This window comes from Teleopsis dalmanni, chromosome 2, assembly GCF_002237135.1.
Source record: "Teleopsis dalmanni isolate 2A chromosome 2, ASM223713v2, whole genome shotgun sequence".
NCBI lineage: Eukaryota > Metazoa > Arthropoda > Insecta > Diptera > Diopsidae > Teleopsis > Teleopsis dalmanni.
This window is the reverse complement of record NC_051847.1, coordinates 1964634-1981986: the sequence shown is the minus strand read 5'-3', so window position 1 is coordinate 1981986 and position 17353 is coordinate 1964634. Positions and strand designations below refer to the sequence as shown.

The 17353-nt window shown below is 31.7% G+C and overlaps 1 protein-coding gene across 1 annotated transcript; it reads left to right on the top strand.

Annotated features, from left to right (window-relative positions):
- Window positions 1-7766: 7766 nt before the first annotated feature.
- Window positions 7767-8974, top strand: LOC119681259 (protein windbeutel). Its single transcript, XM_038094399.1, has one exon. The coding sequence runs from the start codon at window positions 7974-7976 to the stop codon at window positions 8760-8762; it is 789 nt and encodes a 262-aa protein (XP_037950327.1). The 5' UTR covers window positions 7767-7973; the 3' UTR covers window positions 8763-8974.
- The last annotated feature ends 8379 nt before the right edge of the window (window positions 8975-17353 follow it).

Genomic DNA, 17353 nt, shown 5'->3' with positions numbered 1-17353 from the left:
TGTCGTATATAGAATGTACATATAACATAACAGAAGGACAGGTATTCCCTGCAAACTAGAGCACTGTGTCCTCTGTAGAGCACTGTCATATAGATATGATATATATTGTCACTGTATAATAGAACAAAAGATATTGTGATTGCGTATTTTTTAACCTCTTACTGTACCAAACTTAAACTATAGAGTTTAAGTTTGTACCAAACTACATAGAGTTGGATCGAAAGTCTAATTAACTTTCAGATAGACACGTCATTTTTCCACATTCGACAACATAATTTTGTAAAGATGTTACCTTGAGCCAAGGTGTCGCATGGAATAACCCAGCAGAGAAAAAAATTATATTACAGCCTGCTAACAATAGCTAATGATATGCCAAGTATCATATTCGCCCTTCTGTGAATATGCAAATGTGTATTATAATCCGAAATATTTGATTTTCAGAAATCTTCTACTTTGCTTGATGATATACTAGTGTCTAAAACACTTTTGCTAAAAAGTGCAAAATCATTAATTAAAATTTTATTTAATTTTATTTATGTAATCTCTATGTAATTGTGGAAAAAGTTTTAAAATAAATACTGCAGTTATTATGGCATACGTATCCTTGTTGAGGGAATAGTGTGACATATTGCATGTTAATGCTATGGTTAAATAATAAATTGTATGAAAATGTATTGAATACAGCACCAAATAAGTAAATCAATGAATTCTTATTACATTGGAAACTTTTCAAATACGCCATTGGCCGACATTTGAAGCAATCCGAAAGCATATTCCCATTTCCCTGTCCTCCAAAAACACATTGCTTGATTCTCACATAATACTTAATTTAAAAATTTAAATAATTTTTTAGGAACTCTTGCCGGTCAACTCACACTGGCTAGAGGTTTGCTATGCTAACTGTCTTCTCACCATGCACACTCCCCAACAATCCATCCAAGAAATTTTGGTATTTAAAAATTTTAAACGTCATTACAGCGTTCAGAACTTGCGTGCAAAATTGTTACCGAGAATGTGCGTGTACATAATGAAAAAACTCTGGAAGTAGAAATCAAAGTCGGGGGCAGGTGGGCTAAACACTGCACTAGTATTTTTTTAAGAAGTTAAAAAATTATGATTGTTATAATTGTGAAAAGGGTGAAGGGTTCTTGTATGGAAGTGAAAGGGTTTAAATTATGCATGGAAAAATTGCTGGACATTACACAACATTGAAAAAGTGGGTTAGTGCTGCCAAAGCGAATTAAGTTAAACAAACGCCATGCAATCGAAAAGTGAAACACCCACAATTCTTAAGTGGGTTTCTAATGTTGGGAAATTGTTTCAATATTGTGTCATATGTGAGCCCCTCAGCCCGCTTTGCTCAATGAGTTGCCGATTTTATTTTATTTATTCTTGTGTTTTTTTTCGTTAAATTTCGTTAAAGCCTGCTAGTAAGCGCAAAAATTTTGGTTTTTATCAGCTTAATGACAGTTAATGATCTTAGTCGAATGTCTGCCCAACCATCAGTTAACAACAATAACAACAATACCAACAATACCAACAATGCCAGCAATAACAACAACAAAACGGAGGTTTTTGAATTTGTGTTTGATTTCGTTTTGGCCAAAACATTATTTTCCGACATTAAAATTTCATTGTTTGAGTTTATTTGACATTTCGCTGTGTTTTGTATGTCGCAATTGACAATTGGGTTGATTGATTACCAATGAACTCTTCAAGGTAAAATAGGTTAACACACTCGAATGTTAAATAATTAAGAAGGAACTAATGGTTAACATATAAGCTAGCAAAGCTTATCAGGAGCCCTCGTTTTAAGAAAAATATGTACTCAAATCAAAGAAAAATACATTCCATTCATTTTTTTTTTTTGAAAGTCAAACTCAATATGTAATAGTTAATATATATTTTAATACTTATACATAATTCTTATCTGCAATAAATTGTAGGTATCACTTCACCCCTGATAATGGAAGATAAAGGATAAACAGTGTTTTTATTAGTTCTGTTCGAAGTTGCTTTAAGCTATATATATAAAATAATTCTTAGTGAAGTTGTTTTTCATTGTATTTATGTGTTTGAAAAAAAATGCATATAATTAAATTAAATATTTAATATAAGGGAAATAAGTTGTCTACGTTTTTTAAACTCAACTCTAGAAAACTTCTCCTATCATTAAATCATCGAAGTTTCGTGAATTTTCTGCCGTACTGTGTTTAACTCCACTTATGTTCACCCAAGATTCGTACAAATATAAGTAAATAAATAACAGATGTTACATATAAGAGGGACATAGTTATTACAGAAGATTTAAAACGCATTTTTTAAATAATAATCCTAATACAGTTGTTCTAAAGTTCAAATATATATATATATCTATAGATATAAATTGACTTGTTTTTTGTTCATTTCAAATAGACTTCTTAACCACCAAATCAATTTACATGATATTTATACTATATACATACTCTCTACACAAAAGGGCTCAACATAGGCTATAATATTCTTACTTAGGGTCAATATTTGGGTTGGTTAGCATAGAGAAAAAGTTTTATTGTGATCTCAATTCAGATTTTTATGAATAACAGGTACTGATGATAATTGTTTTTATTATTCAAAAATAATCATCAATAAAGACTTCAATTTGAATATGTAAAATAGAAATTTTTTAGATTTATTAAATAGTTTTTAAAAATTCTTGATTGAGTCGAATATCTATATGAAATGCATCAAATATACATTTAGCAATTACGCATATGTAATCTGGTTGACTGTTGGACGATATTTTATGCCTATATTGTGCGAGTATGTGGAACGCAATCTGACAAGTTTATAGATAGAAGGGTAGAAGAATGGAAATATATAAATAATAATGATGGCTATCAGAGCTAATAGAGCGCGAACAATATGAATATGAATTATAAAAAATAATACAGAAAAAAAAGAACAAAATAAAATAAAATAAAAATTATTGCTTATTTAAGTCTCTTTTCCTCTTCTCCAATCACCTTCCTATTGCCCACTTTCCATATGTAAAATTGCGTTTCACTAATGACAGTGAATGGGTAAATATATGCGTACTTCAGACTATGCCTCGAATAACGCACATGTGTGGTCTCAGTTAATTGTCTTCCCCCGAAACATGATTGACAATAATGACGGAGCGCGTTTTCCGTACAAACGAGCCTTTGTGAGGAAACAAATTTTGGTAATTGTCCTTTGCAATTGTACGAATTTTGTACAAAACATAAAAAGCCATACTAAAGGAAAATTTAGACAAATAAAAAATGAAAATTGGCTTTTATTTTTTCTATTTAATTCTAACTCCCGCCTACTATATAAAACCGATTGCTGGACAGCGATTCAGGTCATAGAAAGTATTTTGGTATTTGATAAAATTCGTATTTCTTGTCTTTGGCCCTTCTGCCGCTCTACTGTTTACCCAGCGACCACTGCCAATCGTCAATTAATAATTCATGCATGGCACACATGTCGGTGTTTCATTTGCGGTTTACCCGCACCATCGCTTCGGTTAAACCAATTTATTTATCCGAAAACGTAATTTCCCATTTCGGAACATTGCACGCAACTTCGTCAATTTCGGCAAAAAGACATCGATTGTCCACCTTTGTAAATTACGTATGTTGAAATAGGAAGTGGGAGTAACTTGTTCGTTTTTTCCAAAACCTTAATTCAGATATACTCACCGACATAGCAAAGTTCTACTAAAAGCTTCTGATGAAATGATGATGTTTTATATTATATACCTATTGAAATTATCGCATCTTCAGTATTCTGGAACACTAAAGATAAAACTAATCATTTATCTAAATAGACTTTGATTTTATTGTTTACTAGGACGAAGGTTAAACTAAACACTTGATATAAAACTAAAAACCTTTAAGCTGCTTCAGTGTGAGTGGTCATGCATAAAATCTTTGGAACACACAAAATATGTATGTTGTTGCCAGAGGCATAATCATCTCCTTAAAAGAGTTTGTAGTATATGTAAACTCTGAGAACTTGTTGAATTTCATCTAAGAAAATGAAGTTAAAAACAAAACTAGTGATCTTAGCCGAAAATTAAAACTGTAACAATTCTTAAATTAAAAATACAGACAGGTCTACTGCTAAGCTCATATTACCCTATTATGTTACACATTAGCAATTCGTTCCAATTTGAACGTCCTTAGTTTGAAAGTGTTTCATAAATTGTTTAATAATGTGACAATCATTCCAATTATATCGATAAAGAGTACCACCGTAACTTTACTCTAAACTCTTAAGTGGATAGCTGATTCAGATTTATAAATCTCTGCTTTTCTAATTGTAATGTGGATAGATATATAAGGTCAATATAATCTGACTACGGTTCTCAGAGTGCCGTAACCTGTTTCAGGTTCGCAAAGATCTGACTGGCAATTAACAACCTCCGAAAAACTTTAAACATAATAAATCTGAGGGTTTATAATATTTTCTGTTACCCTTGAATCCTTCAATCTTCTAGTTCTACAAACTGGAGAGATAAGGATATCAGCTGTTTATTGTCTGTTTCTTTTGTATGTAAAAATTAGACAGTAACACTTAGAATATGTTTTTAAGTTGATACGGGTACTAATCGAGTAGTCTCATGCACATCACCCTTTTCCTTTCTTCCTACATGCCACTAATGATAGGTTTGCTGTGTAATTTCGCTTCCATAACTACATATGCGTGTATACACATTCAATTTTATATGTTTGCAGGACAATTTCACAAACTGCCAAACTATTCAATGCACAACGAAAAATCCTATTATCATTGAAATGGCTTGAGAAAATTAACAGGCAAACGAAGCCACTAAATGGTAAGAGTTACCAAAAAAGCAATCCACAAAATAAACGCCATGGGCACGCAGAATATTAAATGAAGCACCTTGACCGCTGCAATATACGCAGTTCGAATGGAATAATGCCAAAGACTACAACTACTACAAATAGAATTAGAATAGTAATGGAATGGTGAGGAGCTAAGGGGACGCTATACTCGTACACTGCCACATGCATTATTAAACACTTTTGGCAATTTGCTAAGTACTCTTTGTTTCCTAACTAGTTCTAGCCAGCCCATGCTAGTCACTTTGACACGCATTACTTCGTGGCTAATGGTTAGCAAAGAAAGTATCAAAGTAGGAGGGTTAGAGTATGGAATTTTCACTAAACTCAAAACCTCATAACTGGGTGAAGGCTTTAAAGTTTTTTATAAAGAGCCTTCAAATGCTTTCATTTGTGTGAAAATTTATCAATTTGTAAAGACACGTCCTTAGCAAAAGTCGTAAAGGGATGGGGTTTCTTGTGTAAACAAACCTCAAACTAAGAGCAACGAAATGCATTGATGACACTTACTAAGTGTCTTACTAATATTTATCAAAAATATTTTATTATTTTAAGTATTAATTTGGTTTCAGTGAGTACTCGAATGTATTTGCAGATAATAAATATTTTTGCAAAACCGAAAAGAATTCCAAATTTTTAAAGTTAAAGTTAAGTCAATTATTTTTTTTTTAGTCAATTTAGAATTTATTTCATTATTATTATTATTTCTTATTATTTTAACTTCGATATAAAAAAGCAAAAATAATTTTTAAATCATTCCACCCTTCCAAATAAATATAAAACAAAATATTGACACAAAGCGTCTAAAATTAAGTCCATTAAAATTTAATGTATATTCAATCTATAAATAATGACTTGTGAGGAAGTAGAAGCAATGGAGTCTAACTATAATTACAAATTATTATTTTAACGAAAGTGTCATGCTAACAGATATTTATAGAATTCATTATCAGCTTTCATTTTTATAATTCATATATCCTTCCTCAGCACTAAAGGAAAACTATCGCATATGACGTTTATGTATTGTAATTGTATTACCATATATAGGTCTATACAAATTCAGATTGAATTGAATAATTTTATTTAATGAGTATTATAACTTTTATTTTAAACCACATTCAGAAAATATAATAAAGAAGTTTAAAGAATTGGTCACATATATGAGAAGATGCGGTTATGTTATACTATACTTGCTCGACTATCGTCGATACACTTCGATTATTTACTGACACATTAAAATTCCGTTTACAGTAAAGGTTAATTTCGCCTCATGAAAACCATCTGAATTTTTGATTAAATTTTGCAAAATATTGAATTATTCAGAATATTGAAAAATATAGATATACTACATGCCCATAGTATTCCTAGTCTGCAGCTGTCACATACAGCCTGTTAACATGAATTCTTATTAGAAAGTGTATCGTTAATACTATCACTAGCATAGAGGCAGAATCTTTAGTTCTTTTGCATAATAAACTCGGTCATCTTTTATTCCAATTCGACTAGGCCCCTCTAATGAGGGAGGCCTTTTCTCATCAGGCGTTGGTTCCCATTAATATTTTCTTGGTTATTAGCTACTTGAGTGGAATTGAGATCTCATTGAACTGTAGATTTCCAATGAGTGCTGACTGTCAAAGTAACCTAGTGGTGTAAATGGAATATGTGTGTGACGCAGTGAACAAGAAATGGGAAAGCATATATTCCATTTGTATGAAATGTTCCATTTGATTAGTATGACGAAATTAATTTAATGCTGACAGTTCATCCGTCTGACTATATATTTATAGGTACGCAAGGTAGTCCCTCAGATAATGATTGAAAAGGGCAAAGTTGTAAAGGGCTTGTTACAAAACTAGCTAATAGATCAATTCATTAAAAAGCTAAAATTAATTGACTATAGTAAAGGTAATTATTTGAAGACTAAATGAAAGGTTTTTCTAGATTGTCTGGTGTTTACTTACTTGAAGTCAGTATATATCACCAATATTTTAGAAAATATTTAAAAAGGAAAGTATTATTCTTTTTTTGAATTAAAGAAAATAGCTATAAATGATCTTTTTTTGATAGTGAAAAACTAGATAAATAAACTGCAAAAATCTTTTCGTGCTTCACGTATTTTACGAGTTCATCTTTTACATTTTCTTGAAATGTTTTTTATTTTTATTTATTTTTATGAATCCCGAATGATCGTCGTCAGGTATAATTCTCAAATGAAAAATTGGATTTTTTTGAAAGGGAATATAATTAATTGCATAATATTTTAACAACCGTCGCATATGAAACAACTCGTCAAATAATCATTAAAGTGAAACTTATATAAACCAACAAAAGCACAATCGAAAATTAAGAACCGAAGAATTTATTACCTTCCAAAATGTGGCCAAAACAAATAGAGTTTCGAATGCAAACGAATGAGCCGCAATTGAAGAAAAAAATTAAAAAATATAAAAAAATTTAGAAAAACAAAAGAGTAAAATCATAAAACTGAATATGTACTCAGTAGCGATCATAGTGGATTCGTTTTACAACTCAGCGAACTCAACCACAGATAGAAATACAGATACAGATACATTTACAGATACTTTTACAGATACAGATACAGATACAGATACAAATAAAAGATACAAAAACACAGAAAAGTTTTGACGTGTTTGCGCTATAGTAGAAAACGTGGCTTTAATGTCATTCAACCTTTGAGAGCCAAGAGCAGAAGAATCTTGGAAAACTAGTTTTACGGCAAGCGTGGAATTACGAAAGACACGACCGCTGAGGGCAGCACCGTTGTCAGCAAGAGAGCGACTCTTTCAGTCGATGCAAAGCCACTTCAAAATTAAATTTATATAAACACGCGAAGTACGGTAAGGTGACAAGTGTGTTGTGTATGGGAAGGGGAGGTTGGCAGAGAGCTGTTATGGCAACAGCGTAAACCACTTTTGGTTTTTAAAAACAGAAGAGTTCAGTAACAATTTTGCCGGTTGCTGTGTAAAACGGATCGATTATTTAACTACACTGTGGCAAATAAATAAAATTTATAAAAAACAAAGTAGGAAATATATTGGTACCATTAAAACCAAAATAATCTAAAATAAAAAAATAAAAGATATGTGTACGTCTCGAAATTATTTAAAACTGTGCGCAGTGCTGTTTTTACTTCTGTCCACTTTGAGCTGCAGTGTTTGGGCGATTTCATGTGCAGGCTGCGTAGATTTGGATGAGGTCAACTTTGACAAAACAGTGCTACGCTTCCCGTACGCATTAGTGAAGTTCGATATTGCCTTTCCCTATGGTGAAAAGCATGAAGCATTCGCTGCATTTTCGAAAACCGCCCACCAAGTCACCGATGAGTTGCTTGTTGCCACAGTGGGCATCAAGGATTATGGAGAAATGGAAAACAAACTACTAGGCGACCGTTACAAAGTCGACGACAAAGCATTTCCTGCCATTTTTCTGTTCAAAGGCAGCTCAGATAAATACGTACAGTTTCCCACTTACCTGGATGTGACTTTGGATAATCTGAAGAAATTTGTAACAGAAAATAGCGAGCTCTACATAGGCCGCGAAGGCTGCTTAAAAGCTTACAATTTGATCATTAAAAATTATGCAAATTTATCGAATGAACTGCAGCTGGAGAAAATCACAGAAGCTGAAGAAGCGTTGAAGTCAGTCACCAGGGAAAACGAAAAAATCAACGCGAGAAATTATTTGCTGTTCATGCGAAAAATCAATGAAAAAGGTTATGAGTTCGTAGACGAGGAAACGAAGCGCTTGCAACGCCTCAGGGCCGGTAAAGTGGCAGAAGCCAAGAAAGTCGAACTAACACACAAGCTGAACGTGCTGGAGTCGTTCCGTGTAGCAAAACTAACCAAAGAAGCAACCAAACAGGAACTGTAGGTTTCTTTACCAATTCGTAGTTAAATTTAGTTTAGGTTTCAGATGGCGGGGACACAGGAGCAATAAATTTCACAACTCATTCAGAAATGCTTTCGTGAGCAAAAATCAAAAATCAAAAATCAAAAATCAAAAATCAAAAATTTATCTAAGCAATTTTGTTGATGTAAACTGTATTTTATAGCAAAGATTTTGTAATATATTTAACTAGTTTTAATTACACTTATTTATATTGTAATTACAATTACTTTATTTATTGATGAATTCACATTTAAATAAATAAATTTTATTAATAGTTACTCAAAATTGTTTGTTTACAATTTTTGACGAAAGTTTCGCAGTCCGCAGCTATGGCTACCGCGAAAATGCAACGAAAATGGCAAAGCCAACAAAACCAAAAACGACGGCACTGAAGACCATTTAAACACGCTACATGCAAACTAACTATATTTTCAAAACATTTATATAAAACAAAAACTACATATTTCATATTACTTAATTATAAATAAAATCATTAAAATAACTGGTAAAGGAATGCAGTGCAGATTCTCTCCAATTCGTAACACTTCCGCAAAACAATCAAAGAAAAAACAATGGACAAAACATATTTATTGCTCATTTAATAAGTAAATAAACAGATTATCTAATTAATCATAATTTGATCATAATCCTAATCATAATTTCTTATATATCTTTACATGGAGACTTTTCAGCAGTTTTCGTCTCGTATTATGTTTTACTGAGCAATAATGAAAAGTATAATTGAAATTTGGATAGAAAATCTCAGGACGTAATTGTTTTGTATTATTTTCCATTGCATACTAAAAAAGTTGTGGAAAATGACAAGATATTTGTGGAATATACAATATGATTAATGCTTCAACAACTTGATGGATTTCAATTAATCTGCTCATTTGAAGAAATTATGAGGTGCTTGTCTATTTTACTAACAGCAACAAAAGTTGTTGTTGGACTTTTAATTGGAATTAAGACAATATTCGATAAAAAAATTGAAATATTGTAAAATACCATAGTTATGACTAGCAGTTTTATTGTTTATTTTTTAGGGTTTCCTTAGGATTCCACTAGAATAGTTTTCAAATTGGTTAACTTCAGAATTATGAGGTAATAACCATATGCATTTCGAATTGCTTCTAATCTGAATATAAATATTAGATTTAACTTTTTTCTCTTTAACTAAATGTTCAAAATTGTTTTTATGGTATTGGAATTACATTTAATAAGCAAAAAGAATCTAGAGAAATATTTACTCTGTTCGGTCGTTCAAAAATTAAATTATTTTAGCTCTTATAAGTTTGCTTACTGTAATATTTTATTTCACGAGTCAAATGCGAAATAATCTCATAAATTTTCACTCTTGATCGCATAACCACTGACTAACTGGGATAAGAAAATCAAAATTGCCTAACGCAATCAATAACTCTAATCTTAGTAAAGTTAGTTTAGTTTCATCGTCCATCATTGCAACAAAATAGGTTAATAATTCTAACCTATGCCTGAAAGCACGAGTTTTTTCAAGAAATAGTATGAAATTATTATAGAATATAATCAATCAAACTATTTTCCGAATTTGATGCATACTATAATGTCGTCTTTAGCTGAAAACCTATTAGTCTGCAGATAATATATTCTCGTACAGGCTACAGTTTTTTTAAGTAAGCAAGACTTTAGCTGAAAACCTATTAGTCTGCAGATAATATATTCCCGTACAGGCCACAGTTTTTCTTAAGTAAACAAGACCCTAGAAAAATTGCTTTAAGATGGGATACAGAATCTTATCAAAAAGCGAGTTGTTCAGCTTTAGCAACAAAATCAAAATTATATATCCATTGTTAGAGAAACACTTTGTCCATTGTCCATTGTCCATTGTTAGAAACACTTTGTAAGATCAAACTTCAGAAACTATAAATCTACAGAAAAATTTAACAATATAAAACGAAACCAAAATTAAAATAACTAAAAAATATTTTTATTTTTCTTATCCTAAAATTATAAAATGAATATTATTTCTTACATCTATTCCATGATTTGTGTGGTCAGCCGCAAGGTATGCAACGATTGCCGCAAAAGCAGGGATGTAGAAAGTAAATATATTGTGGACAATATCGTTAAAACACTGGCGTGTGGTTTCTGCGTGCATTTTCAAACCTTAAGCAAAAAAATTTTAATTGAAATAATTAATAAATTATTTTGTTAATTATTTAATTTTTATTTACTTAATTTATTGTTTACCTAATAATAAATATAATGGAAAGTTCTTGCGATTTTTAATCTATCTTAAAACCCTGAAAATTATGCAAACTCACAAATAGTCTCCAAAAATTAGAGGAAATGGTTTACATGCAATTTAAAAATTCTCAGATAAACTAGGACTGTGCGATCCATTCTAAAATATGGGTTCATAGATTGATTCGCACTATTGAAGAGATTAGCTTCTATATGTAATAGTATATCTAAAATCTAACATATTTGCTTTAGAGAAAGTTTGATTTTATATAACGAAGATGTGGTTAATATATATAAATCAAATACCTCATCATTGCTTGTTTTTGCTTAATTCAAAAGAATGCAAACATCTTTTAAGCTGAGGTTTGTGAAATAGAAAACAAAACATTTTTAGAATATTATTTAAAAAAATATGTAATATTGAGGACTATAAGAAATTTATAACTCAGCAAGTCTCAATTAATGATAATATACTATACAACATTCTAACTGGATATTATCCTTGTATATTAGCATGTGCAGCTTCTATATTTGGTGTTGTTAGAATATAATATGCTGAATAGGTTCGGTTAGGTTTGATCCATGGACTTGTAAACCAAAGCCCGCTTAAGCTGAAAAAATGGTCCGTAGTGATACCATGGATTATCGTTGTTCGTACGTAGACCAGAAGGAACCGCAACCAATCGCAGTGGTCAGCGTACAACTTTTCAGCGTGATGAAAAGCACGACGCCCTTATTTAAGCTAAGGAATAACTTGATGTCTATAAATTTGACCAAGTCCCAATTTTAAAGGACAAGAGCTCTATCAGGTTGCGCTGGCTAGAAGGGGAAAATATTATTTTGTTCGATACACACTAGGATTAAAGTATTATGCAGAAGTTAAACATGAAACATGCTAGTTATCATAAGGAAAATATATTGATATATGGGAATGTGGCCATGTATATTATTTAATTTTATCTTATATTTATGTGATCTTACAAAAACCGGCATATCTCACCCTATTGTAATTTGGTACAGATTCTAGTAAACCTGTTGATTCACTGAAAAGACGACGCTACTGGTACAATACGCAATTCTAGGGAACTGATTCGTTATAAAGAGACTACCATAGGCTAGAGTTAGAGTTAGTGGCATGTTACCTGTGAAGTCATATGAACCTACCTTTCAATCGAAAGGTTTAATACCTTCTGTTCAGTTAGGGTCAGTTGTAAGCAAAAAAACTGTACTGTAGCAATGCTTCGTTCAATAAAACCCATAATTTTCTTTCATCTCAATTACTCTTATATAATCTAAATACATATGTACATATCTTCTAAATATTTTAATTTTGTGTTTGTAAGACTACTGAACCACCTGTGTTTTGATTATCATACAAATCGATAACAATTTTATCCTGGTTTAGTATCAATTCAATTCAGTTATAGAAAGTTCTTTGTTTTTTAATCGCTGTCGAATTAAATTCTAACTTAAGTGATTGTTGAGTAAACTGTACCGAATCTTGAATCACACAATTGAAGTCATAAAGCAAACATTGCAATGTTGCAGGATCATTTGCCACATTGGAATTATCAAAAGGAAGAGGGATCTCTAAAAGACGTATTTGCACGCAATTAACGCTGAACACTAAAAATTCAAAAAAAAAAAATAAATAAAAATAGAAAAACAGTGAAAAAGTCAAACAGGAAAATGCAGCAAATCTACTTAATCACTGTCAAGTGAAAAAAAATCCAAAAAACTAAAATAATTCACTGCTGCAGATAAGAAACCAGCCCCTAAAAAGAGTAGAAAGATTAGAAAAACACACAAAATTTCAAATAAAAAATCAAAACGCAAGTCACTTTAAAACACATAAAAAATATGGACTTACAGAAAAAGATACATAAATTGCATCCTGTTGCATGTGAGAATGTGAAACGCACTGCAGCTCAGACTTCGAATGAGGAACGCAACGAAATTCCCAAACCAGACAAAAATTAGCAGCATCAAGTGCAGACGCAGTCAAAGTAGAAAGTCAAATTGTCTTCTTTCCAATTGTATTCTTCCTTTGGGCAGGTTCAAAGGTCTATTCTGGCTGATAACTTCCCAACCAACACAACAGCAACAGCAACAGCCTCGCTATCTGCATTCTCAATTGCATCGTGTATCTCGTAGCTACACATGCGCACAGGCGAATGCAGTTCGTTACTTTTATGCTGTTTTCTGCTGCTTTTTATTCGAATTTATATAATAGTATCAATTTTTCGTTTTTTTTGTTTTGTTATTTATTTTGATATCTCGTCGCAATCAAAATGCTAAGTCGCCAGCAGGTAGCAGAACCTCTATTCGCAGGTCCTTTTGCGTAGCTCAATATTTGGGAAATGCGTGGCTTCGGTCGCACGCATAAATGCGCTTTGTCATTTGCACTCCAGCCTATGTTCGACATTGAATAATATTTTCCTTAGATACTCACATTTTTCACATTATCGCAGGGGCGATCAATGCGAATAAATTTTATAGTTGAATTTATAATTTACCTTTCTTTTCCCTTCAATCTTTTGTTATCAAGACTTTTAGGCAACTCAGAACAGCGAGGTATCTTTTATATGTGAAGCGAGTTGGGGTTGATCTCACACCTGTGCAACCTTTTTGGAGATACAATATCTTGCGATTTCATTTCAACATTATTCCATACTGCATTAATTAGAAATATATCTAATGAGTTCGTTGCATCTAGAATAATTAGAATTGAAAAGAACTAAATTTTCTAAATTAATAATTCATTTTAGAAGACTTTGACGAACAAATGTTATAGAGATCCTAACAAGTGAACTTCTAAATAATCAAAATATTTAAAAACAAACTTTTTATTGAAAATGCCGTACGCTTTTTGCATTCGGAAATTTGTATCCAACATCTAAGATATTTGACAGATACTGCCAATGCAGGCAGTTTCTCTAGATTCTCTTTCGATTTCTGAGACAGAGTAGCATTTTTAATGTTCTGGTCTTTCTGGGCATTCTAAACATCTAGAGACTCTACTCAAACAAAATACTTTCAGCATCTGAAGTGATGAGCAGAATATTTGTCTTGAACTAATTTTCAGTATTTATTGGGTGTATGAACTCATCGGAAACTATTACGGATCAGTAGTGTTCTATTAATACGAATCAAACCCAAATAGTCACAAGTGGTATGCCTAGAAATCTCATCGCTGTTCAAGCAGAGCTAAGGTTGTCTGTCAGTGACTTCAGATCTTGCTTACCAAGGAGCTTGGCGTTTAACCAAATTATTTCGTTGGTAACAATATTTTTGGGTTAGTAGAATTGGATTTCGGTCATTAAGAATATTTTCTTTTTGCTTCTATTTATTCACTAAGAACTTAGTTGTGCATAAACTAAATATACAATAACGGTTTGATCTACATTATTATATAAGTAAACTAGTCTGTCTTCTGACCTTCCAGTAGCTGCAGCATGTAGTAACAGTACCTCTTAGTCTCGAGGAAAATGTTCGAAAGTATGATGTCTTGATTACTGCGTATATCATATGCATTTTACATATGCATTATTTAACTCCATGAAATAGATAAGTGAAATAGCAAAGTGACTAAAAAACAGTGGACCATAGGACCAACGGAAGTAAAGTTTTAATATTTGAGTTTCTACCACAACTTCAGCAGACGTTTTGGACCTATTAGTGTCCATCCTTCATCGTCACGACAAGATTCTCTCTCTAAATATAATTATGACTGCTATGACTTTCACGCGACATATAGTGATAATTGAGTACAATATGCCCTCGACTGAATCTTTTAAAGATTAAGGATGTTAACACCTGTAGATTACAAAAATGTATAGTAAATTCTATATATATTATGTGCGCATACTCTTTGATTATCAGGAGGAGGATCCAGTGCCTTCATATGGCTTTCACTGAACTGAATCAGGTCCGCAGTGTTGAACCAAGGGATATTATTAGATTTGTTAAGAGCCTAACTGAAAATAGTATTTAAGAAAACTTTTAATAAATCTCACATTGCGGTGTACCATTATCATTTCTAATAATGAATGAGTTCATAGCATCCAAATTTAATGAAAACATTATTAATACGTACATTAAAAAAACATATATCTGAATTATCGGTTTGTATGATATAGTTAATTGATTTTTTTTTAAGTTTCATTTCCAAAGAGTCTGCAATAAAGGTTATCTATAGTAAGAACTTAAAGGTTAGTTTGAGTTGCAAGAATCATAAGGCTGACCGACATTATTATATGATTTTCGTTGAAGAATTGAACAGATATATAATCTGTCTTTGTACAATATGTGAAGCTATCTGATGTCTTCATAATAGGAAGTTTTAAAATCTTTTTGCTACTTAAAAAAAATATCTTCAAATTACAAGTTTACTGTCATGGATGTTAGTGCTGACAAAGTTAATTCTGGTGTTCATAAATTGAAACCCTTAATATTTTAGGAGATATAGTTATTTATATTTGTGAAAGTTTTCAGGGTTTTAATTTTGTTAAATTTCCGTAGCTCTTGGAAAATTAAAAATAATAGGTTTTATCTATAATTGGTACATTACGACCTTTAAGGTGTTTTGTTCTATATCCGAAAAAAGTCTAAAGAAAGCTAAAGTCTTTTAAATTAAGTTAATATATTCCTTAATAAAATCTTTTAGTAAAAGTGTCTAAATCTGACAGTTGCAGGTTACGACTACATGAGATGGTAGTTTTAGTCTTCATCTCCCAGAAACTGCAGGTGCTTTATGATTTAAGTGATTGTAATTTTATAGAAATATGTACATATATCATTACGTCAGCTTTCAAAAAGACTCTAAAGTGTAAAAAAATTAAATATATTAATAGTTAATAGATGAAAGCTGCAAATATCATATTTTTTTCAATTAGAGATGAAAATAATTTACAAAGGAAAAAATAAATGCAAATAGAGAATCGCTAAGAAAAATCGTAAACGTTTTTAATTTAATGGAAAAACGCGTTATCATGCTGTGCAGTTGTTAATCGGCTTTTGGCAGAATTACAAAAAAAAAAAGAATAGATTTCTATAAAAAATATTTTCCCCAAATGGAGAGACAATAAAACTGGAAAAGAACGATGCAGGCTAGAACAGGTTACATTTTAATGGCCAAGCCAAAACAAGAATTTAGGTTTTCTTTTTTAGATTTTGCTTTTCTTACCTAAATTGTGACTTTTTGCTATCAAAATTTCAAAATTTCAAAAGATGAAACAAAAAACAATCTAAAAACATTCACTGCACCACATGAGATACTTTGGCTTATTTTGGTCCATTCGCCTTTATGCGAAGTGTTGGACGAAAGTGTTTAGCCGCTTAATTTCGGGGATGAGAAGAAACGTGCAACATTTTTTACGCGATTGCGTTTTCTATTGGAAAATGCACATGATTCTATGATGACCCAGATGAATTTTTGTGTTCCCTTTAGAAAGATTTTGATATCAAAATAATAAACAAAGGCAATAAACTAGAAAAAATGTCTATTCTTACCATTTTTCCCATTGTTCGAGAAACGCGAGTGCAACGTGATGCAGGGATGAATGCGAGTCGCAGGTTTCGCTTTTGTTCAACAGGCGAATGCAGTTGGTTTTGATAACTTCTAAACTATTCACGATTTTTTTGGTTCTTTTAAAGTTATTAGTAAATGAGACAATAAAAGAGAATACTTTTTCTTTCAACTTTGGCTTTCTATGTATCTTAAAGTTGTTACCTTTTGTGACATTTTTTACACTGTAACGTGGTTTATTCTCACGTTTGAACTGTTTTGTTTCTTCCTAACTGATCCTTGATCTATCTTTTTAGTATCAAATCAGTGTATAGAAGTGTATAGAAGTGTATAGAAGTATGTGGGCTACCAAGCCTTCTCAGTTTTATTGTCTTATTGGGTGCAAGAATTCTCTCTCTTTATTGCTTTCTTACTAACTTTACACTTGTATATTTCTTTATTCCTTTGTTGTTATTATCCTTCAATTATCCTGCATCCTTACGGTAGCAGCTGCTAATTGCTTTTGCTATTGTCTTGCATGCAGTATTATTACACCATTTGCACTTGTTCCAGTGTTCCATTGTGTGCTCTTCATTCGGAGACTCTGTTGCATTTCGTTGCATTTTGTTGCATTTCGAAATGCGAATAGGAATTCACCTGCAGACTTGCAGTAACGCAGTTTGTTGCACTTGCCAAATGCACATTCTTCTCGGTATTTTGTCTGACATGAAATACAGCAACTAAATTTAAATAAAAGTGATAAACATGTCAAGTTCCATAAATGATTGATTAGACAGCTGACGCGGTAGTTCCAATGAATGTCAGATCGGATACAATTCTA